Here is a 25,184-nt window from a genome sequence, read left to right on the forward strand (position 1 = left end):
GAGGAAATGAAGACAAGAAAGTGAAGATCTCTGTTTACATTGAAAATCTGGTGATATTTGGTATCTTCATGCATCCCTATGAGTCCCTCACCACGCTCCATCTGAAGTCGGTTTGCATTTTTTTTTTCCACAAAACCATATAATAGTTTGTATTGAAAAATGTTTCTTTTTCTTTAAGCTTCAACAAGGAGAAGAGGCAGGACACCACAGTTCATAAGACCAGTAAGTACTGAAACTATTTGCAGTTAACTCAGAGGTGTTTTCTAAGCTATATGTCTTAACAGTTTGTACATGAACCCCTCCTGCAGTCAACACCTGGTGAAACAATCCACCTGTGACTGTTCCAGAACCAGCACCTAGCTTCTTTAATCTCCCAGCTGTTTTCCATCTGTGTTCTCATAAAGGCAAAAACATAAACAATAACAAGCTAACATCTTGTATTGACACCATGTGCTGCAGGTCTTAAAAGTAACTTAGAGTTGCATTTAAAATAAAAACAGACATTTTAATGTTGTTTTCGGTACGAGTTTACAGGATGTAGTGGTTGCTTTCTGGCGTAATTAAAAAACCTGATATTGTGCATAAGTTAAATTGTTCTTGCACGGTAGAATTAAAACTGATACCTGAACATTTAATCACTGAGAACTTTCTTATTTATTCCACACATAAATTTCAAAAGTAGTATGTTATGTGTTACGGTTTTTAAAGGCAAGTAGACCTGGCATGTATTAAATTTTTGTTTAGCTTCCATGAGCGGATTTAATGATTATCCTGGTTCCAGCTGGGACAGAGTTGACTTTCTTCCCAGTAGCTGGGCGGGGGGTGGGGAGGGGTTGCTGTGTTTTGGGTTTGGTATGAGATGAATGTTGATGGCCCATTGATGCTGTGGTTGTTCCTGGCTGATGCTTGTGCAGGGGAAGCTGAGGGGGGAGCATAGCTGGGAAGGTTGACCCAGCTGGCCAGTGGGGTATTCTATACCATGTGACGTCATGCTTAGTATAAAAACTGGGGGGGGCGGGATCCATCCCCCTTGCCCCGTTCGTGACATGCAGTGGGTGAGTGGTGAGCAGTTGCATTGTGCATCGCCTGCTTTGTATATTCTGTTATTGTTGCTGTTCTACTTTGTTTTATTTCCGTTATTAAACTGTTTTTATCTCAATCCATGACTTTTCTTACTTGGGCCCTCCCAGTTCTCTCCCCCATCCTACCAGAGGTGGGGGGAGTGTGCAAGCGGCTGCGTGGTGTTTAGTTGCTGGCTGGGGTTAAACCATGACAGTGATACACCAAAGCAGTCAAACCCTTGTCTTTTACCCTTCTAAATTAAAAATTAAGGTTTTGGGGAAAGAAACAGTGACTTGATTTTTTTTTTTTAAGAGCATTTGGCTGAAACCTTGGTGAGTTATTGGAGGGTATAAGCTATTTCTGCAATATAATACATCATTCCTATACTGGAATTTCTATAGCAAGTAATTCCAGAGTTATTAATATCTATTTCTTTTAATATGAACTTGTTCAGACTTTCAGAATTCCAGAATTTTAAAATTCATTTTCTTGCCCTCCACCAAATACTTAGGCAGCACTTTAGGAAATGGAGTTTGCAGTTAAATACTGGTTTGATTCCCCTTTCTCCCCCTGCTGATTTATCACAACGCAAGAAGATGGTAAGTTCTTCTTTCTAAGCATTTCTAAAATAAAATGCAGTTGAAGATTAGGAAAGGCCTGCTTTGAGAGGCTGTCTTTTAAAAATTCCTTTACAAATAAGCACTAACTTTAAATGTAAAGGTGTCTTGAAATTTCTAGCTGTGGGAATTTACTCCTGAAATAACTTGTTGTGTGTGTTGCTCTTGCTTTGTCCTACAAAACAGTGTATCTCCCATCAAACTTTTATAATTTTCAATTAATTAGCATGCGCCTCCCAGAAGTGAGAGGATGACTGTTGATCAGGACTGGAGCAGTGTTTATCCAACAGCAGCTGCGTTTAAACCTGCCTCTGTGCCTCTCCCAATTCGAATGGGTTACCCAGTGAAGAGAGGAGTACCTCCACCAAAAGAAGGCAACTTGGAACTTATAAAGGTAAGACTCATTCCATTGGTGTGTGGTAACTTTTAAAATTATTATTCACTAAGACTGCACTGCTTTGATTGGAATATTTGTATTGGATACTGTTTTCTATTATTAAAAAGGATAATATTCTATTTAATTTTTAAATTAAATGGTAACAAATGCAAATGTAAGTAACAAATGAACCAAATCAGGAGACTTTTTAGGATTATCATGCCTGTGACTTTTGTAATGGGACTTAAGTCTTTTGCTAAATCAGACTTGAGAAGAGTCTTCTTATCTGAATATTTTATTAAGTGTATTGTATGACCTTAACAAATGTTAAAAATGTAATCAGATTTCAGTAATGTCCCTTTATTTATGAACAGACAAAAAGCTATTATTTTGGTAACTCTTAATATGTCTGTTTCAGATTCCCAATTTTTTGCATCTTACTCCTCCTGCAATTAAGAAACACTGTGCAGCTCTTAAAGGTGAGGGGTTTTTTTGGTTTTGTCTGTTTTTTTCTTTTTTCTGTTTTTAAAAACTATCTCTCGTGGAGTTTTAAGGCAATGCAAAATGTAACTGTGTGTGATGAAGTAGAAGGTGAGACATGGTCCACCTCTGACGCTGGTTATTTGTCAGGCTTTGGCTAGTATTGTATGCTTTCTTGTTGCTGCATTGAGTCATACAGGTGGTAGGCAGATATGTCTTAGGAGGTTTTCAGCACACCAGTAAGACTTTAATTTTACCTTTCCATTAGGCCCTGCTTGTACTGGAGAATTTATAGTTTAATGTTGTGAGGAAGATGAGTGATGAATGTGACTCAGTTCTCGGAATATTATCTGTGATTAAACCAGGGTTTAATCAGTAGCCATTCTGGCATGCATTTAAAAAAAATGTCATTAATAAATGAAACCCTCTGGGAGAGCAAAGTCTGCTGGGGAGATACAGGATCTAATGAAGACCAAAAGCATCTCTGCTAGCCAGCAAGCCAATAAGGAGAACCTAATGAGGAGGTTAGCTGAAAGAGAAGTGGAGGCATGAGGGACAGGGAGGAGACAGAATCATAGAATCATTTAGATTGGAAAAGACCCTTAAGGTCATAGAGTCCAGCTGTAACCTAACAGTGTCAAGTCTGCTACTAAACCGTGTCTACACGTCTTTTAAATACTTCCAGGAATGGAGACTCAACCAGTCTGTTCCAATACTTGACAACCCTTTCAGTGAAGAAATTTTTCCTAATATCCGATCTAAACCTCCCCTGGCGCAATTTGAGGCCATTTCCTCTTGTCCTATCCCTTGTTACTTGGGAACAGAGATCGACACCCACTTTGCTACAACCTCCTTTCAGGTAGTTGTAGAGAGTGATAAGGTCTCCCCTCAGCCTGTATGATAAGAGATAAGAGGCCTGTCTTGAGTTGCCCGTATGCAAATGCATGCAGCATAGGAAACAGGAGGAATTAGAAGTCTGAGGAGTCACAGAAATGCAGAGAGAAAGCTTACATGACTGAGGTGCAGGCAGGGATGATGCGGAGGAGGAGCTGACCTGTACCCAACAGAACAGTTCAGATGCAGAGCTTTGCTATGAGATGTGTAGCAAGCTGGTTGAGAGTTTAAGAGTAGGGATCAGAGGAGAAGCCAAAAAGGTTGTGTTGGCAGACATCTGCCACAGACTACCTGGTTAAGAAGAGGAAGCGGATGAACAGCTGAAAAAAGCCTCACAACTGCAAGCTTTGTTTTTCATGGGGAATTGCAGCCATCTCAACATCTGCTAGAAGGGTAACAGGATGGGATGGAAGCAATCTAGGACATTTCTGGAGTGTGTTGCAGATAATTTCTTGATGCAGATGCTGGACAAACTGTCTGTGGGAAGGTGCTGTGTTGCACGTGCTACTGGCAAGTATGGAAGAACTGGCTGGGGATATCAAGGTTGCCGTCAGCCTCGGTTGTGGAGGAAAAGAAGGTTGTGGAGTTTAAGATCTTGAGAGAAGTGAGGAGTGGAAGGAATGTATTGAAGGCAATTTCTTGATGCAGATGATCGATGAGTTGGTTAGGAGGCATGCTCTGTTGGGTTTGTTGTTCAGAAACAAGGAAGAACTGGTCAAGTATGTGAAGGTTAGGGTCATCCTTGGTAACAATGGTCATGAAACTGTGGTGTTTAAAATCCTGAGAGGAGTGAGCAAGACAGACAGTGGAACTAGAGCTTGGCCTTCAGGAGGGTGATTTTGGTGTATTCAGGAATCTTGTTGGCAGATCTCACGGGGTACTCTCCTGGGGAGCAAAGTGGCCCACGAAAGCTGGTGGATGTTTAAGTTCAGCCTCCTTAAAAGAGCAAGAATGGTCCATTCCAGTATGCAGAAAGCTGAGCCAGTATGGCAGAAGGACAGCGTGGGTGTGCAGGGAACTCCTGAGTAACCCGATATGCAAAAAGGAAGTACACAGAAAATGGAAGCAGGTAAAAGACTACGTAGGAAGAGCAGGAGATCTTTGCCTGACCATCTTCAAGAAGGGCAAGAAGGAAGATGCAGGGAACTGCACATCAGTCAGCCTCACCACATTCCCTGGAAGATTATGAAGCAAACCTTCCTGGAAGCCATTTCCAAGCATACGAAAATATGCTTTATAAAAAACATGCTTTATAACAACCTGGGTAATGGTAGAGAGCGCAACCTCAGCAGGTCTCCGGATAATAATGAACTGGGGGGGGAACAAGTGATACACTGGAGAGCAGAGCTGCCATTCAGAGGCAGGAAAAAATCCGCCGCAAGGACCTTCATGAAGTTAAACAAAGGCAACTGCAAAGTCCTGCATCTGGGATCGAATAACCCATGCAGCAGTACAGGTCCGGGGATGTGTGTGTGGGGGGACAAATAACTAGAAGGAAGCTTTGCAGAAAAGGCCATGTGGAGCCTGCTGGATATTTGAAAGTTAAACATGAGTCAGCAGTGTGCCCTTGTGGCAAGGAAGGCTAACTGCATACTGGGTTGTATTAACAAGAGTGTAGCCGCCACATTCAGGAAATTAATTCTTTCCCCTCTATTGAGTATTGCATCCAGTTCTGGGGTTCCCAGTGCAAGAAAGACCTGTTAGCAGAGGGACACACGAATGACCAGAGGGCTGGAACACCTTTCCTGTGAAGAAAGGCTGAGAAAGTTGGGGTTGTTCAGCCTGGAGGAGGGAAGGTTCTTAGGGGATCTTATTATCACCTTTCAATATATAAAGGGGACTTACAAGAAAGATGGGGAGAGACTTTTCACCAGGGCCTGTAGTGATAGGACAAGGGGCAACAGTTTTAAACTGGAAGAGGGTACATATTTAGATTGGACATAAGGAAGACATTTTTTATTATGAGGGTGGTGAGACACTGGAAGAACTTGCGCAGAGAAGCTGTGGATCCTGCATCATTGGAAGTATTCAAGGTCATGTTGGATGGGGCTTTGAGCAGTCTGATCTAGTGAAAGATGTCCCTGCCCATGGTAGGGTGGTTGGACTAGGTGATCTTTGAGGGTCCCTTCCAATCCAAACCATTCTGTGATTCTATTTGGCAATTGTGAGACTGCATCTGGAGTACTGTGTGTTGTTTTGGGGAACCCACTACAAAGAAAGACAATTGAAATACTGGAGCAAGTCCAGGAGAGACCCTGCTGTTATCTAAATGAGTATGGTTTCTATAAATAGTACTTTTAAAAGATATATTGCAATAAATTTGGGGGGGGGGGGAACAAACACCCAAAACCAACCAATAGATATTACTTGGAGTGTTTTCTTTTTATTATACAGATTTCTGCACTGAATGGCCAAGTGCTTTGGACAGTGATGAGAAATGTGAACAGCATTTTCCTATTGAAATCGAAACAGTAGATTATGTTTCTGCAGGGACATCTATTCGTAATCCCAAAGCAAGAGTGGTGACTTTAAGAGTAAGTAGTATTTTTGGAAAACAGTCTTTGTTTCAAAAACCCAAATGCTTGGCTTTCTTTTAAAAACATGTGCAAGTATGATATGTTGTAAGGGAAACAGTTTACTGAATGTCTGAATAAAAAGCAGTGGATTTTGTTAACTATATTGCAGCATGTTAGAACTGAGGTTGTGAGGTTATGAATATGTAATTATAAATGAAGACTAAGCTCCAATATAAACAAAATAGTGTACCTGCTGAAGGATCTACTTATAGAAAAGGCTGTAAGTGCCTTTGTACTCAGTGTCTTGCTTTGACTCTCTCATTGCTAATTTATAGACCCTAGAAGTGCACAAGTATTGAAAGTTAGGTCATATGAATGCGGCACTATTAATAAGTATTGAGTTGGCAGGCCTCCAGGCATCAGTGTGTATGCAGTAGGGGTAGCAGCCTTCTGATCATAGGGTCATGGGATACTTGAGGTTGAAAGGGAGCTCAGGAGTTTTCCAGTCTGACCTGCTCAAAGTAAGGGAGGTATGAGATCAGACCAGGTTACTTGGGACTTTATCCAATTGGGTCTTGAAAACCTTCAGGGCTGGAGATTGCACAACCTCTCAGGACAACCTGTTCCAGTGTTTGCCTGTCCTCATGGTAGTAAAGTTAGGATTGTGCTGTGACTTTTGAACATGCGTTTCGAGATGAGATCTGAGCCTATCTTAAGTAGGCCAGTTAACATTAATGGACAGATTTAGATAGGATTGGTTAAGTAGGCAGGAGCAGTGACCTCCCCAAAAAGGGTGCAGCTACTACCTGAGCAAGGTGAGCAAGACAGGTCTGGTAATAGTAACCTCGTCCATCCAAGAGCCCAGTAATCACCTGACAAGTTCATAATGATAAGGCAAGTTTGAGGCCAAAGGGGGAAGACAAGTCAGTGGATCAGGAATAGATCTGGTGACAGTAACTAGGATCAGTCAACAGTCTGGTGATTGTCAAGGCAATCCATAGGATGCAGTAGGTGAGGTCAAGCCAGGAATTCAAGGATGTGCGTCACGCTTGGGTCAGTGTGGGCCTTGACGAGGCACAGATGTAGCTGTGTTTGTGGCTCAAGCTGAGACCGAAGCTGAGTGCCTCAGCTTAGATTCAGCTTCTCAGTAAAGCTAGGGCAGGCCCACCTTCTCATAGCTCCTTTCTTCTTGTCACCAGTGGTTGAAAGCTACGTGGCTGCACTGTATCCAAGGGCACTGTATACTAAGGTAGCCTTGACGCTTAGAAGGGGTTGCTGTCTGCATAGGGACCTTGGCAGTATCGTGACTTCTGAAGTGACTGTTCGTGGTCATTTTAGGCTGCATTAAGAATAGAGCTCTTTTTTTGCAGCTTGACCATTGCCTTAAAGACTAGGTCTGTTAGACTTAGGCCTGACAAAATGGGTGCTAGGGAACAAAGTGAGGTGAGCTCCTGCTCACCGGTGTTATAGGCATGCATAGTAAATGAGCATGTAATTCCTTAAAAAGGAGACATTTTTCACATAATCTATGGAGTAGTGAATGTTAGGGGTTTTTTTTCAAGATTAAAAGTTTCAGTATTGAAACCCCGTTGTCTCCTCAATATTTAGGTTTAGCACTTCAGTTTTCTATTTTTAGTATTAGGGTTTTTTCTTTTTAGGTAGCACTTTTTTCCTGGTATTTATTGGAGCTTCTAATTTCTTTTAGTCGTTCAACTTTTGTTAGTTTTTCTGATGCAGGTTTCTTGATTTTTGAACAGTTCTTTAGTACAGCAACGACACGGTAGAAAGAATATAGAGGAAAACCAAACAGTGGACAAATTAGTAAGAGATTATTATTATGTCTTCATGTTTTTAATATTCCTCAGCAATTCTCACTTAATAGAAACTTCTGTTTCGAACACCATATATCTTTAGACTGTTAAGGTTCACAGCCTTCTTATTTGCTATTATGTAAACAGATAGCTAAAACCAGCTTGCTTTACTTTTCATACTTGTTATTGCATATAGAAACTAGTTTCAGACTAACTTCAAGGTTTTTTTAAAATAAATACTAGTTATTTGTTGTATATATTATGTTTGTGGGTTTTCTGGTATTGAAATAGAAAACAAGCCATTCACATTATTGTTTGATCAATTATGTGAGACTGGACAGTTCTGGTCCGTTATATTGTTATCTGTGTGCGTCTTCGCATACTTCTATTAATCTCCCAGTAATGACTTTGAAAATTCTGATTTGATGTCTCTTGAATTGATGTCTTTCCTCCTCTTTTGGATGCTTGTCATAAATATCTTTGATATATCTTAATATTAACCTTACTGATCTGTATTTGAAAAAAAAAATTCTAAAAAAAGATTCATTTTTCCATATGAAGTACACGTGAATATGAAATACAGCTACAAACTAAACTGACAGCTCTTTTTTCCTCTGGAAAAAAGTTTGAGTAGAAATATTCTCCCCCAGCCCCACTGGTATGTGGATGAAAAGAAATTTATTGTTTGAATATTCAGATTATACTTGCCTTGTGTTAAGACTTTTGACATGTGGTACAATCAGAAGAAATTCTGCAAATGCATACTTAATAGCTATCCTTGTAATTATTGATAAAAGATGTGCCTAACTGTGTCAAAATATTTTCAGGGTGCAGAGATCGGATTTATCCAAGTAATTAAAGGTGTTTCCTCTTGTACTTGAAGGTTAAACTCTCTAACCTGAATTTGGATGACCATGCAAAGAAGAAGCTCATTAAACTTGTAGGAGAACGGTACTGTAAGGATACAGATATGCTCACAATTACAACAGACAGGTACGGTTACAAGAAGGAAAAAAAATGCCTGTGGCAATGGTCACAGTATAGAAAAGGGTGGGTGTCTTCCAGTAATATCAATTATTGTCTTAGTAAATTATTATTATATTTTTAAGGCTAAAATATGACTTAAGATAAACATACTAGTACTCCTGTTATTAACTGTTAAAACTGTAATGGACAAATCATATAAGGTCAAACCTAATATTTGTTAAATATTGCTAGTAATTGAAGCTCTGTATTTAGAAGTCTCATTTGTTATTTTAAAGTAGTTGTCATGTTTCCCAAATGGGTTCTGTTAGTTTTAACAATGATACGAAGAGTTTCAGGCAAGAAAAATGGGGACATCGGTGACAAGACATTTCTCAATGTTTTGATATTCTAGATATAAACAAATCACTGTAGTTATTTACAGTTATGTTCGGAAGGCTGCATGGGAGAAACGTATTTTCTGTGTTGAATTTGTTGAATTCTGAAGAGTTTAAGAGAATACATATGTATTCCTGAATTGACAATACACTTTAATTCACAGCTGCTTTCAGTGGTAGGAAAAACATTATTGGTAGTCTTTTCTGTTTGCATGTTTTTGTTAGAATTCATTTTCCCCTCTTAAATTTCCTGTCCTTTGGTAGGAAATACTGTTTTATTTCTACATAAAATAAATACGAAATGGATAAAATTGTGCATATCTTTTTCGACTAGACTTGGAAATCCAGGTAGGTTACTGGGACCACTTGTGCTACCAACAGTTTTCGTTTTCCTAGCAAGACTTATTTTGTGGCTAAAACATTAGGATAGCTGAAAGGAGCTTACCCTCTAGAGCATCTGTGAATGGTCTCATGCTGTGTTCCACAATAAACTCTTAATGTGCCTCTTGATACTTCACTTTATTTTTAGTAAATTCTAAGGCCTAAGCTCTGGGCGGTATCTATTTCTTTGACACAGGATTTTCCAGGCTGGTATTCAGATTACTTTTAAACTGAGGCTCTTTCACTATGAAAGAAATACGAGTCAAAAGCTTGAGTCCTTTTTAAAGTTTATCTGCTAGAATAGTCATAGTCCATAGTCATTCAGATGAGTGTTTTTAGAGTGTCTCAGATGTAGTCTCTCATGATTCAATTCGTTCTGTATCAAAAAGGGAGGTGAAGGAGCGTGAGTGTGAGAAAGAGACAGGAGGTTATGGGTGATCGGCATGAGGAAGAGGTCAATGTCATTAAATTCTCAGTAGAACGTTTTGATGACTAGTTTTAAGAAATACACTGTTTTTGCAGGACTGTATCTTATCCCAACAAATTTTACTGGTGATCCTGTTCTGACTTACAGCTACATTGACTTAAACTTTTCTTGTTAAATTGTTGGCTAGGTCTTCTGTTCTGAACTGCATTTCATGGCTGTTTTCACCAGTCATCCTCCTCCCTTCACATCTGGGGGGAAGGAAAGAAAAAAAAAGGTTTTAAGGGAGTTCAGACTAAAGTATGTTGGATTCCAGTTTGGCACAGAGGGCAAAGAAGTTTTTAATGTTTCCTGAAGATCTGTAAATTCTTGCATTATGTACATTTTCCTACTGACTTGCAGATGCCCATTCTTCCATGTTCTTAATACTCATGCTTTCATGATGTAATTCTTGATTGTCTGTAATTCAGAAATGCGTGTGAATCAAACACACATTTCCTTGAGATTCCCTGTGTTGAAAATTAGAAATTTTGATGGTAAGTTTAACATTTTGTTCAAAAGGATATTACAGTGACTTAATTTCAAAAAGACTAGCTTTTTTATTAATTTTCAGGTGTCCACTTAGAAGACAGAACTATGATTATGGCGTACACCTCCTCACAGTTTTGTACCATGAATCTTGGGTAAGCAATTGTGAATAACTCGCACTCTTTAACACGTGTGCTAACGTGCTCTCTCATAACTTATAAAAAGTTCCATGACTGTGCACAGCTTCAAGTAAATTATCTTAGATTCTTTTCCTCTTCCACTTCACTTTTCTTCAAAGTCAACCAAGGTAAGTTGCTTATGTTTGAGTCTTATTCCCCAGTCAACTTAGAGTGCATTTCTTTAACTTCACAAGTGCTATTCTGTTGTTTGTATACATAATTTGCCTCTTTTCAGAAGTTCTCTAACTTTTGACCTGAATAAGAGATTCTTTCCCGATACCTGTTTCTCACAACAATGAGCCTAAAACTGACCCTGAGTCTAGCAGAAAACACCTTAATTCTCAAGATTCCTAAACGTACCTTTAGTTTGGCAGTATGCTGGGCTGTTTATGCACAGTATTCAAATATGAATTGAGTGCATCCAGAGAAATGGTGTACTCTGTGATTATCGCCTGTTACCTAAGCATTTTTAACAGTGACTATGTTGAAAGATGAAAACAAATCTGTTCCAAAAAAGCAGAGGGGCGTGTTACTGGCTTTAAAGCTATGAAAACTAACGTACAGCACAGTATCTACATTTTGCCTGATTCCAAACTCTTACCTGTTAATTAGAAATTGTCTTTTCTTGGGCTCTTCCTGGGCTGCAGTAAACCATGGCTGTCATTTGGAAGTATTCTGCTTCTTAAATGCTCTCTCACAAATCTTGCCTCAAGCTGGAAGGAGTGAGGACTTAGGCTGCTTTTCTGAGCTCCCTTTTGCTCAGAAAAGGGACATGCTCCCAACCTTCTGTTAGTTTTAGGATTTCATTGCATCAGAGTTAGCGTGCTGAAAAATATATAAAATTATTGTAACTCTTTAGATAAATATTTCTACCAAAGCAAGTGTAATGTAAACTTTTCTATAATCATTCAGGATATGGTGTATTTGGAATTTTTCCCAATAGTTCATTTTGTTAAATGGTTATACATGTGAAACATCCAACATAAATGTATTAAAGATACTATTCCAATTTATTGATAACTTACTACAGTTCTTAAGTAGACCTCTAAATATAATAAGATATCTTTAGACCACAGATCTTTCTTTTACAATGAATTCTTCAGACCTGTCTCCTGTATTTTTGTGGTTAATTGTGTTGATTATAGGTATTGCCTTCAACAATTTTACAGCCATTTTTTGTAGAAAACAAGTTAGCAGTCTGAAATGAAATTACTGTTGAAAACCCATAGTTATGTTTTAGATAACTTAACTTTGTTTAAATGTAATATGTTATTAGTCACTTTGAGACAGCCCGTGAAAGACTTCATCATCAGTATATTTCCATAGATGTACTCTTTTAAATAAGTTGTAGCTGAATAGCTACCAAAATTCACACTTACTGTTTTCAATTGTTCTATAGTATTTAAAATAAATCTCCATATTTAGCATTTTTATGAATTTCAGTGTTCTTGATTTTGATCATTGCAGTGATGACATAAAAAACATAATAAGGAGGATGAGCTATATTTCCTTTTCACTGGAAGTTGCCTTAAGGATATGTTCTGTAATTGTAGAGTGCATCAATTTAAATTCAACTTATACTAACATCTTAAAAGATACGTTTACTTTAAATTTCAAGTGTTTTGTACACATGGATATTTTTTCTCCCCGACAGCATTACATTGCATTACAAATCTTAAATTAATGACAGATCAGTTTCCAGTATTAAGCTTTGACAAGAGAGCTAAACACTGCTCACTTTATTAATTCCAGACGAACACCACATCTGTCCTTTGCTCTAGCATTACTTAGTGATGGAAGACAGGGCTATACGATATTGCGATGTGAGTGTTCAGTGTGTATTGAATATGCCCAAGTCTCTTGCCCTTTTATTATCTTTCAACTTCCATGTTAATATTTGATGAGTTCATCAATCAGTTGTAATTGTCTTTGATTTCCATGAAAAATTAATGGTCTCCTGAGACATGTTTTTTTATTTTGTGTGACATGTTTTGTTTTGTGTTGGCTTTTGGTCGTGTCCCCCCTCCCTCTCCCCCCCCCACTCCCCCCGCCGCCCCCATGGTCAGTGGTAATGCCTTTTAATAACTTGCTGAAAGATAGTTTGGATACGTTTTGTAAACCATAAGTAAACAATGTATGGTTTATTTTGATTTTTAAAACTAATATTGGAGGGGGATGGATGGGGACTGGCCTTCCATGTAGACAGTAACATCAATCCTATTTACAGAACTCATTGCAAAACACACTCTGTTTTCATGCATGTGCGTGATGGAATTCAATAAAAAGATGAGGGCAGTGTTCCATTCTTGCTAAGTGAAGGGAAAGCTGGCTGCATGTAAATTTTGCCCTCAATCCTGAAAACTTTGTCTACTATCTCTCTAAACATGACATAACTATAATTTATGTTAATAACTGGATTACTGAATTTTGTGAAGCAGCAAGCATGGGAATATATAAAAGGAAAAATTGTATGCAGATATACATCAGGAAATGTAATTTCAAGTGTAATTATATTTTAATTGCCAGTGATGCGTAATTCTTTTATTACAGTTATGAAGTAGAGCATCCAAGTAGTTTCGGAATCTGAAACCTTTTTAAAAGAATGACTGTTCTTTGTGGTTTTGTTGGGTAGAGATACATTTCCAGCACAAAGTTATTCTTACAGTAATGAGTATGAAGAGTTTAATTCTGGCTCGTCTGTCTCTTTGTTTGCATGCTTAGAAGACAAAATTTATCACTGTGTCAACAGTAGTCTCTATTACAAGTTTTCTTGTATGCTTTTCCAGTCTCGGCTTCCATAAAAACCCAGGGCATCCACAGCTTGCCAATTCTATTGCTATTGCAATTAGAGGGCTCAGGTGGAATTAGTTTGCAAGAATCCTTGTTGTAATGGAGTTACGCATTAGAATACGTGTAGACATATTGTTAACAATAGATATATTGTTAAGAATGGATTTCTTGGATTGCAATGTAGGGAAGAGAGTTTGTTTGCATTTAAATAAATCAATAAAAGGTTATCCAAATCAAATTTGGCAAGTTGGTTTCTGAGATGTACCACAGCCAAATCAAGGGAAGCATGTTGGTGGGTTGATGCAGACTAGCATTTTTGTCTCCTCTAACCTGCTAGCAATCGATGGGTGATGCAAGAAGACAGACTAGCCAAATTATGAAAGGTTTTGAAGCTATGTTGGAGGATTGAACCTGGTGTGGAGAAGCTTTCAGAGAAGTTCAGGTGTTTTTTATGATCATGTGTGTAAGAGCTGCCTTTATTGAATGTGTGGGGAAATAGGAAAAAGGCAAGGAATTGAAAGGAAGGAGCAACTTTTTTTTTTTTTTTTTTTTCCTGTGGTGGAAGGAGTAAATGAGTGTCTGTTTTGTTTTGGTTTTGTGAGTATTAGAGGAAGAAGCAGAGTTTCCACACTGTGGGAGGGAGGGACAGGGGAAAAGAATTGTCAAACTGTTGATAGATGGTCAGAATAAAGAGTTAAGATGAAGAAGCTGACAAAGGTGGCAGGAGTGCAAAAAGGTGACTTGGGAATGGAGAGAGTAGCTGAAACTATTCAGTTACTTGTAGGAGAAGTGGGATACTACTTGGTAGCCTTTTGGGCTACATAACCGCTATGAGTTGGTAGTTAAAATTAGCATTGCATTTTGAAACTACTGTCTTTCCTGTCTTCTCGTGTTCGCACAGAAATGCCATCAATGGACTTGACCATGCAAAATCCTGCAGAAGCTGAGGGTGCTCAGGACCTTTCAGGATTGTCTTAGAAGTTACCAAAATACAGTGCAGTGTTACCAGTTGGTATTTGATCTGATTTAAACAAATAAACCCCCTTTATTTTGAAGAAAGAAATGTGATGATTTTCTTTCGTCCTCTAGAATGCATTCCCGTTCGCAGATAATGCTACCCTTGCGTTTGGCAAAGGGAATCTATAGTGCTTGTTATTTTCTGGCACAAAAAAAAATTCTTACTTGTTTGGAAGAGAGGAGGAAAAACATGAATTCATCCTCTGGTTCTTGAGCCATCCTCTGTTATCACAGGTTCAAATGAGATACGCTGTAAAGCAGAACAACTATGGGAAGCTGTTCAGAATATTGGCAGCATATTGGTGGATTGATAGTAGTTGCTTGGTAAGACAGTGTGCTGTTTCTTGAGATGGATCTGAACAGTAGGAGCAGTATTGATTAGGGGTCTACATATTGTGTTCTTGGTTCAATCTATTTGAATTACAGGTTGGCTAATAAGGCTGCCTAAATCTAATGGAGAGCTCAATTTAGTTGTAGTCTTTATTACTTAGAGATGCATAAGAAGCAAGAAGTGTACCTTAAGATCCCAGACTGATGCATTTGGCACCTTAGTTTTGATAAATGCAGATACATATCAGGCCTATGAGTTCAGTTATCTTTAAAACATTCAGATTTTAAAACTTAAGAATGTTCATTTATTTTCTTACTTTAAAATACTTGGAGGTCTTTTGCTCCCTGTTTAATAGTTTTCAGGTTATTAATCAAATATTTGTGGTTTATTAGCTTTTAGAATGTATTCAGTAAATATCTGACTTGCACCATCTGGTAAGAATTGAACTTCTCTTCTTTGGACTTTTTCTGCAATTCCTTTCAAATTATCCCCCAGGATTGTGCCTGGATTGAATTAATCAATGAAAGGGTGAGATATATTAGATAGATTGTTAAACAGCAGCTCAATCAGTTGTATTTCTGCTACCTTTAAACGATGGTACTTCTTGAATGCTGTAACAACTCTTTAAATCTGAATGTATTTTTATGGTATTAAGTGTTTTTTAAACAGCAAGAGTTTGCTGCCCTCAAGTGGTTAAAAAGATCAAAAGCCAATTTCTTCACACTCGGCTTGGATTAATAGTTTATCATTAAAAAAGTAAAGTTCTGTTAAGAGTTGAAAGCAGGAACGAAAAATAAGTGGAGCAGGAAGTTAATTTTCCACTAAGGAAAAACATTCATAGTCATTATAAAAGGGAGGAATCTGAAAAAGATAGGGGGAGGAGGAAATAACTTACAGTTGTTTTAAACCAGTCAAGAGTACAAAAAGGTCCAGCAATTTTCCGTGCTCCAATTCCACATGATTTTCAATATACACAAATGCAGGATGATGGAGAGTGGAGGATATCATTCTGCATTACACAGCTGCGATCTTGAAAGATTAGTGAAAAGTTGCCCTTGCATTTTCTACTCTCCAGTGTATTTCTTAAAGTAAAAGGGCTAATTTGCCGTACTAAGAATAACAGTGAGTAGTGCGGTACTCACTTTTGAACACTCTTGCTTTTTCTAGTTGTGTAGTTACGGGAGTCTGATAAAAAAAAGTCCAGACTTAAAAAGAATAGTAAGGAAGAAGGAATATAGAAGTAAGGATAAGTGGAAAGTGGCTACTGAATATAACAATAGCCAAAGGGTCTTCTGGGTGCATCTCCTTGCATTGTGCTTGCATTGTAGATGTTAATAGTACTTGAAATGAAAGGACAGGGAAGTTGAAGCAGAAGGGTGTGAGGGAAGGAAAAAACTGAAGAATGGACAGACAGAGTGACACTAGAAGCTTAACTAAAATTTATCTATGAACCCCAAAGCTGTATAGTTTGAATGAATTCGAGGAAAGTGTCCCACAGTGCTGTTGCATTCCTTCTTAAGTAGAGCATTTAACTGCAAGGCACTGGTGGGGTGGGGAGTCTGTGTATGTGTGCAGCTGAATGAATATTTTGACAGAACTATTGGTGATAATCCTAAAATCCATTGTGTAGCTTTTCTCTAGACTTCAGTTAGCACTTAAATTGTATTGTCTTTTTTTCATCTACAGTCATTTTAAGCCATTACAAGTAAGCATAATTTTTGTCACTTCAGGTTGCGCCAGTAGAACTTTAACAGTAGAATTTTGCAGTTTTCATAGTAGGAGTTTACCTTGTAATTCAGCCTAAAATATGTGAAAGGATATGAGTCCGCTTTTGAAACTTAAGCAGGTCTCTGGCTACCTAAGTTTCAAAAGTATACTTGAACTTTATGTTCTGAACACTCAGGATGTTATGACACATGGGTTGTAGGATTAAAATGGGAGGTGGAGGGAGACACTGTTAAGTCTTGCTGAAACTCTCTCCCTGGGCAGGAGAAAATTCAAGATTGAATGAACTGAAAAGGAGGGCCATAGCCTAGTGATTAGAGCATGTACCTGGGAGAGACAGATGTAGAGCTCTGGGCACCATTTAATATAACTGAAGACTGCTTAGCGTAAATCTTCTGGCTTTGAGATCTTAGAATAATGAAGTGTGATATAATTGTGCCCTTCTTACCATAGTGTTCTTTCTCAATATGTCATTATATATGGTTTAAGTTACGCAAACTGAGGCTGAAGTAATGGTGGGCTCTAAATGTTGTAATATATAGGTTGTTTTGAAGTATGTATTACATTTCATTGTGTACTCAGCAGTGCTCAAAATCTAACAACTTGAAAGAGTCTTCATCACTAATGTGAGTCAGAAAAGATAAAGCTAAGTGGCATAGTAGATGTTAAATTTAATAAACTTTCTCTGAAGATCTGTATTCAAACATTTAAAATCAAAGGAAAGAGGTTTGCTGACAGGAAATGTGTATTGCAGTGAAAGAAGGTTAAACTTTTTTTGTACCTCTTGCTTGGAACTACAAAAGATGAACATTCAGGCAAAAGGTTGAATTAAAAATTGTCCTTGTACTATTTCAAACTGTAGTAGGCTTTTTGCAATACCTTGTTTCTAGTTGCTGGAGAAACAAGACTCCTTTGTAAAGCATAAATATAATTTTTACAGCTGTTTAATTTTCAGTCTAAATGTTGGAGTGAAATGAAGTCTTATGGGGCATAGATATTAACGCAATGAACAGAAAAACATCAAAGATTTGGACCTTTAATATCACTCATCTTTCTTGATGAGATCAGAATCTTATCTGATTGGCATTCAGAAAACAAACTGAGTTAGATAAACACCTTTCAAATGACCCTTTCAGAAGCCTGGATTTTCCGAAAATACATGCAGCCACGTTAGCTCAGAGAAATTAGGTGTTGACCTTGTTTTGGAAAAAGGCGATCTAGATGATGGTGACTGCTGAGGACTCTTAAGTTAGTGACAGAACCAGAGATGAAGCCTGTGAGTATCATTAAGTATGAGAGCATCTCTTACATCCACTATTATTTTTTGAGGTAAAATTCTGTTTTCTTCTCTGCTTGTTCTTCTTTTCTGTTTTACATTCGTACCTTACTGGAATGTTTACTCCTCACAGTCTTTCTCCTGATTTTCTTTCATGCTCTAGAGGTCTTATCTGCTCTGTGCCATTGCTGTGTCCTAGAAAATAATGTTCTGCTCCTTCAGAAGAATGTATTTTAACCTATTCTGCATCACCAAGTAATTAAAATTTTTTGTATCCAATCTCATAAGATGCAAATATGTTTTGCCTATTTACGAATTTATGTTGATATTTCTTTTTAAGTTGCTAACTAAATAGTACCGTTCAAAGGTGCAATATGTCCAAAGAGATAAGTATGTAATTGTTTTGGCAACTCCTCTTTGGCTTGAAGGTACCCAATCATTTAGGAAATGCTAGCATAGCTGTCATTTATTACCTGAAAATCTGTGATTATTGTACCACACAGAGTATCTTTTATTTCAATGCAGTACTAAGAAATAAGTCTATTTATTCCAGGCTATACAGAGTTTGAAATTTGACTTGCAACTTAAAGAACTTTCCTTCCCCTCAAAAAAAATCCCACTACAATAGTTGGTCTTTGTTAAACAGCATTAAATTTTTAACTGTTCAAACCATTGGCAAGAAAATTGGCTAACATGAGTCATGTTTTTAATTGCCTTGAAAATTTCTGTGTGCCACTTACAAATCTTAGTTAAAATGTCTTCCCCAAAAGAAACAACAGAGAACTGACGATTCTAATCCTGGCTGTGACAGCAAAATTATGAAAGTTAAACTGGCAAAAAACCCAAGAAAAATGATGGTGAAATGCTTTCCTTTTTTCTGTACTTAAGGGTACAATATATATTGAAGCTTTTTGTTTATGTAAAAAGCAATTTCACTGGTCAGAGTACTATTTTAGTATTTATACTGTGTCAACACTTCAGATTAAGCACTGTAAAGGCTTGTAAACCTCCCAAAATACTGGCTTATTGGAAGTTTTGGTAAGAGAAACAGTTGAAATTATCAGCTGAGTGCATCTTCAGCCAGGCTGGTTAATATTTGCTGAGATTCTGTCTTATGTGTGATAGAATGAAGCAATCATTTTTAGTGAATTCATTGAAGAAACATATGTTCTTGATTTTTAACTTCATTCACTAAGTGGGGATTCTAGAAAAATGTTACACAATGCCACACTTGTATTCCAGTTTTCAGAGTTTTATTCTCATTTGTAAGGCTCTTACTGCAGTGTTTACTAACATTTTAAATTTGCAGGGGACAAAAATAATCAACTAACAAAACTTTGAGTGATGAAGACCTCATTTTTGAAGTTTCTTTCATTGTCTCATTAGTTTTCTTCATGACACTTTAAACTGAGATTATGATACTTGTAACATTTCTACTATTCAGAGTTCATCGGTGCGTGTCTACCTAGGGTGCTTTTTCAAATGAAAATATAATTCCAGGTTCACTTTTTTGTCTTGCAATAAATATGGTTGGAAAGGTATTTAAATTTCACTCAGTACAGTCAGTTTGCAAAAATCTGGTTTCTGTTCAGTTTCCTGTTTGTGATGTATGTCTGGACCTGTGTACAGTAGGATAACTTTTCATTTTGAGGCACGACCACCAACGTTGCAGCAATGGATACTGGCTTCTTGTAGCAGGGCTGAGGAACGGATTTTGAAATCTCCCCCTACTGTCAAATCCCTTCCTGCCTCCCTCCCCCCCAGAAGTCAGATTTTATTTGAAAATCCATTTTGACACGCCATTCTGCTGGGAAGGATTCCAAGAAAGAAATACTTAACAGTTTCTTTGGCCTCCTTTAAAAATCTTCTTGCGCTGTATAGCTCAAAAGAGATAGGGAGATCTTAATCTGTTTATCAGTGTGCATCTCTGAAATCCTGTAAGTTAATGTGTGCAGAGAAGGATTTTCCTGAAGAGATAAATGTAAGAACTGTAATTAGTTCTTGTTGTCTCTGCTATAACTTAAAGGTGTTTAAAAGCCTCACAGTAATCTTTTGTTTGAACTTCAAACATGAGTGTGGTCCAGGGAGTGACCAGGGGCGATACCCATATTCCCTTACTCTTGAGAAACCCTATCCCTGTGAGAGAATCTCTTACTTCAAAATTCTTTGGGAGTTTAGGAAAAAAATGTCTTGGATAGCCATTATGCAGATAAACAAGGGATATTTAAAACAGGATGATGTTATTAATTTAAAACTATGTAAATCTCCACATTGAATTGCAGTATTTTTCAAACATACAAGGAATACTTTACTATACCCACTATACTGTTTTAGCAATACAGGCTACAGTACGTCCTTTTTTTTCCCCCCTCTAGAAATTGAATGAGGTTCTTTTACTTCTGTGTTGTATTGTGTCCAGCTTTTAATGTCAGTCATATGAGCCTTTTAGCAGGGTTAATCACTGTTTCTGACTAAACTTTTGGACTCAGAGATTTAAAAGACAAGAGATTCCATTTACCAGGATGCAGCATTTGTTAAAGTATTTTTAAATTCAGATATACCGACCCAAGCACACAGGGTTGTAGGGGAAAAAAAAAATTTTGAGTCTGAATTAAGGGTTATTAATACTTAATAACTTAATATTTAATACTTAATAATTTGCAGCAACCTTGTTGACTAGTGGACAGAATACTGTAAAATAAACAAATGAAAAACGAGCAACACCCCCACAAAAGAAAACAACTAACCAAAAAAACCCTCAACCCTCCCGTGATTGCCAGGTTTATTTGGATTTTGCATAGCGTAACTAAAAATTTAGTGAAGAGCCCTTTCTGGCAAGGGATTTTAAAACAAAAAAAGAAAAAAAACCACAACAAAAAAACCCACCATATGATGTAAATGCTTTACTATAATGTTTCTTTGACTTTACTCCCAGAAAAATATAAATTTTATTTAGACATGACTTCTACAACAATTGTAAGAGAAACATGACCACCAAAAATAAACCAAAAATACTTCAAATTGTGATTCTTATATAGTTGGAAATAATATAAGGATGCTATGTATTGTTTACATCAGTAAATTACTAAATAATTATACAATCTACAGTATCTAAAAATACAAATATATCTACGAAGCATATATATTTACAAAAGTACAATAAAAATTAAATATACAAAAATAGCAGGTTATAACATTTGAAATATCCCTTAAACAGTCTGTGAAGCTAGAGGAAGGCCTGCTGAATCAGAGAAATACTCAAATACAAAATTTATAAAGAGCAACTGCACAAGCCAAGTGTTCACAGGCACTGGGATGATGTCTTCTGTGTTCAGCTTTTGATCCTGTCTGATCTTGCAACACCCATTAGGTAAAAATTAGCACCTTGTGCATGGAGATTCTTTTGAGGAGCAATTTGTTTCGCGGGAAGAGGAAATAGATTAATTGGTGGTGCTTTTCCTTATGAGTCACAATTAAAACATTTCCGAAATGGTGAAGGATTGCTGTCTCTCATCATAGGTTACTTGGTATGAGCTGTCTCACTTCACATCTTATAGCCAACGTAAACATACCAAAATCATATGCTAGGGACATAATAGCTAGGTAACTACTTCCAAAGCTGGAACATTTAGGGTTATTTAAAATTATTACTTTTACAAGGTTTTTTGTTATTCATTATGTATAGTCCATAAGATTTTCTTCCCATTCTGACTCATCTAGTTATATCTGCCAGATACATAAAGAACTTGGTAAGTGGGAGGAAAGAAACTCATTCTGCACAGAAAATGTGCTGCGTACGGGCACATTTTGAACTCTGTTTCAGGCTTGAGTTACAAAACTTGGACTTTAGAGGAGAGGAAATATCTTTCACGACGAAAGTAATTTTTAAAGTGAATTGATATGAGAGATAAGTTTCTTCAAATTATTGTAGCTTTGTTTCAGTCTTGAGTAGTTTTTAAGACGATGTATATTTTCTTTCAGAAAACTGAGATGTGGGAGAGCGAGAAGAGTGAGGAAGACATGGAAGAGTATATCTGGGAAAATAGCTGCTCTCAGAAAAATGCCTTGGATACACTACTTCGAATAAAAGCCTCAGAGAATGTCAGTAATGTAACTAAGGAAGAGCTTCTTGCATCTGAAGTGGTTCAGAATTACAGAAACTCTGTAATTGCACTTAAAAATGAAGGTGAAACAGAAAATAACATGTCCCAGTATAAGGAATCTGTGAAGAAACTATTGAATATACAAGCATTACCGTGAGAGCAAACTCTGCAGGTACATCTGATTATTACAGATATATTAAACTACTATGTTAATATTTCTGTATGATATGGATATATAATTATTCAGAACCTTAACCAAAAATATGAAACTTGATAAATTTCAATAGTAATCAGATTCTTCTTTAATGCTGGATTTTCTTGTAAACATAATTTTCCTGTCCATGAATCTTGTTCTTTGAATAAAGTATGTTTTGAGTCATAATGGTGACTTGAACATTCTATTCTGTGCTTTCTTAGCTTGGGAGATCCTGGTTCAGTTCTCTGCTGAATCCCATTCTGACTTCTCACACGACTTCTTTTAGCCTATGATTTAGAGCAACAATGTCAAAAACAATGAAATGACTTAGGCTCCAAGTTCCATTAATTAAGAGTCTGAAAGTTAAGAGCTCTAAACTTTCTAAATGCTTTTCAAATGTCACTCAGATTTTTCTCTATCTGTACTCCCTATCTGTAAAATAAAGATAATGTTGCCCAAGAAGTTTAATTTTTGGAGAGGTGTTGAAGCACACTGAGCAATGTGAGGTTCTCAGTTGTCATCATCAGGGCTAACAAATACGCTAAGTAAAAATACCTGTCTCTAAAATGATGGAATAAAATAAGGTAGAAAATGGGATGGTAGTGGGAAGGTGAACTAGCAGTTATTTACAGAATACCAAAGTACATGGGAAAGGAAGAATGATGAGAGTTGCTGAAAGTGGGAGCTGGTAAGTAGTGAGCTTATAATAGCTTAAATAGAAATGGACTGAGTTTTGTTACCCTGAGGCCTGTGGAGTTGTCTCTTTAATGTACCCAGGGTCTTCAAGGAAAAAAACATTTGTAGCATCCAGCTTACCGCTGTGAAGCACAAAGAAAGAAATGGTATGCATGTTTATCTTATATTTGGTAATTTGTGTTTGAAAGGAATTGATTTGACACACTGGAATCACAGGCAACTTTTATTGCCTTCTCACGGTTAAGAAAAAAACCCTTAAAAATGTCAGCTGGAAAGGACATAAATAACTATTCTTGCTTTTATTGTACCTTCCTGGCTTACTAAGATTTCAGCTTAGAGAGAAAGTCTTCACTTTCTGGAAGGGGCAGAGGGAGTTTTTATTCATCAGACTTAAGGATTCTGCATACCTATGAAAGAACCTAGCATGTGGCCCTGCCAGCAACTTGTTGAGAGGAAACAACATAAGAATAAGGACATGGAAAACTGAAGAGGAGTTGATTTCTGCGGAGTGTTCTATGTGGCTCAACTCATTCACTGCTAGGATTTCTCACAGCTTGTTTTGTGTTTACATACAGCCAAAGTGTGTTACGTATTCCCATTTCCAAAACACTGTCAGTTTTGGAAGGATTCTTCTTAGGTAGAGATTTTTTTCATATGGCAGGAGACTTGACTTTAGTGCAGCTTTTTAATCCCTATGAGAATTTGCCAGAGCTGCAGCTAAGATTGAAAATGCTTGTCCTGTAATCCCAATGTTGCACATACCAACTTGGTTAATTAGTGGTCCTTCCTTTTAGATTTGTATTAATGTGAAGTTTTAGCAGAAGCTTAATATGGGGAAAGTTTTGGCTGTTATAGGTTGTTCCTTTATTCAGGGATAATGGGGGTAATGTTTAAAATTCTCATTTGAAATAGTACATCTGTGTAATTCCTAATCTTCTTTGAACAGCCATGAAACCAAAATTATTGAGGAAGTAACTGCAGTTTCACTCAGAGTATGGTATGGATGGTGGAACTGTGCCTGGCTTTATTCCAAAGGTGGTTTGGTTCTAGTATGTACACAAGAGAAATTTGTTTCCTTAATTATCTTTGTCAGTGCTTACATAAGGACTGGCATACCAGCAAGCGTATGTAACTAGCTTCTGTTTTGCAGTGGCATGTCTTGTACCAGACTGTCATGAGTAATGCCCTTAAATGTTTTAAGAAACATAAAATCCCATAAGCTTGCTTTTCTCCATAAAGTTGTCCTTACGTACTCAGAACGTATGAGCACCTGATAAAATCCTCTCTGCAACAGAGGACAATTCAATTTTCCTTTACTCTTCGTAGACTTTAAATGGACCTAAGCAGAACTCTGTATGAAAGTTAAAGTAACAGTTTGAGTTTACTAATAATAATGGCTGGTAGAAAGAACAGCACAGCAAGGGGAATTGATTTTTTCATTTTAATTACATTAGCATTTCATTAGCTTCACAGGTAATTCATGGAAAACCTAAAATGTACAGGCTTCTAGAGTTCCCGCTGAAGTGTTCAAGCCTAGCTTATATATATTCTAGAAATGTTTCAAGAAATACAGGCAGAGTAAAAGGTGGCTGTCTCCTGAGTACCAGGACACTCACATGTCTCTACCAACAATAGATTATACCTACTGGCCAAGAACAGTGTTGGGACTAATTCACTGTTGTCCCTAACCACATCCAACACTTACCATCAGAAATTAATTGTCAAAGATACCAGTTTTCCAGTATTATCTGGCTTAATGACCCTATGGCTATACAACACTTGGCCAGCTGGCCTTAGAAATCTGCAAGATTGATCTCCAGCCTTGGTTTTCAATGTCTTTACTTCCTCTCTTTGCTAAGAAACATAGGAGCAAAATTCAAAACCTTTATAATCTTCTAAGTGCCCAATCAAGCTACTAGAATCAAAGGCAATATAAAATTCAGAGTTACACTTGTGGTTTCTACTAATGGTTTATATGTTACAGTACGAACTTGTTACAGTACAGAATTGGATCAAAGGTAGCCTGGATTATATTTTGATGTCTTTGTCATCTTGGATGTTTCTCTTTCTATTTTTCTGCTTCTCCCTCTGAACTGTTTGTTTTTGAGGGTGGCAGTATTTCTCTGTGATTATGTAGAATATCTAGAACACTGGGATCTTAACTCCAGTGGGAGTCTTTCCAACCTTGATGATGTATAATGTAGCACATATTTTTATGAACTAAACTACACATCTTTATTTTCCTCTATAATACTCCTGCAGACCATCTCATTGGAAACCTGCACTGAAGTTTAAAAACTCTGAAGAGTTAAAGAGTAATAGACTTACAGGTTAAGCAGCTCTGCAGCACGGTAATAAGTACATCCTTAGCAATGGTCACTTATTAATATATCATGTGCATTATAATGTAAATGCATGACT

The 25,184-nt window shown here is 37.3% G+C and overlaps 1 protein-coding gene across 2 annotated transcripts in view; it reads left to right on the top strand.

Moving 5' to 3' along the window:
- MRPS35 (mitochondrial ribosomal protein S35) overlaps nucleotides 1–25,184 on the top strand; it is a 29,446-nt gene that overhangs the window by 1,483 nt on the left and 2,779 nt on the right. The window contains exons 2-8 of one of the 2 annotated variants that reach the window (XM_075162651.1): nucleotides 179–222; nucleotides 1,906–2,073; nucleotides 2,474–2,534; nucleotides 5,824–5,963; nucleotides 8,640–8,749; nucleotides 10,536–10,605; nucleotides 21,750–22,043. In XM_075162651.1, the coding sequence (XP_075018752.1) occupies nucleotides 179–222; nucleotides 1,906–2,073; nucleotides 2,474–2,534; nucleotides 5,824–5,963; nucleotides 8,640–8,749; nucleotides 10,536–10,605; nucleotides 21,750–22,028 (872 nt within the window). In that variant the 3' untranslated portion in view covers nucleotides 22,029–22,043. Of the gene's footprint in view, nucleotides 1–178; nucleotides 223–1,905; nucleotides 2,074–2,473; nucleotides 2,535–5,823; nucleotides 5,964–8,639; nucleotides 8,750–10,535; nucleotides 10,606–21,749; nucleotides 22,254–25,184 lie in introns of those variants that run through there. The other variant, XM_075162642.1, reaches the window with a different exon arrangement.

Source organism: Calonectris borealis, chromosome 1, assembly GCF_964195595.1.
Source record: "Calonectris borealis chromosome 1, bCalBor7.hap1.2, whole genome shotgun sequence".
NCBI lineage: Eukaryota > Metazoa > Chordata > Aves > Procellariiformes > Procellariidae > Calonectris > Calonectris borealis.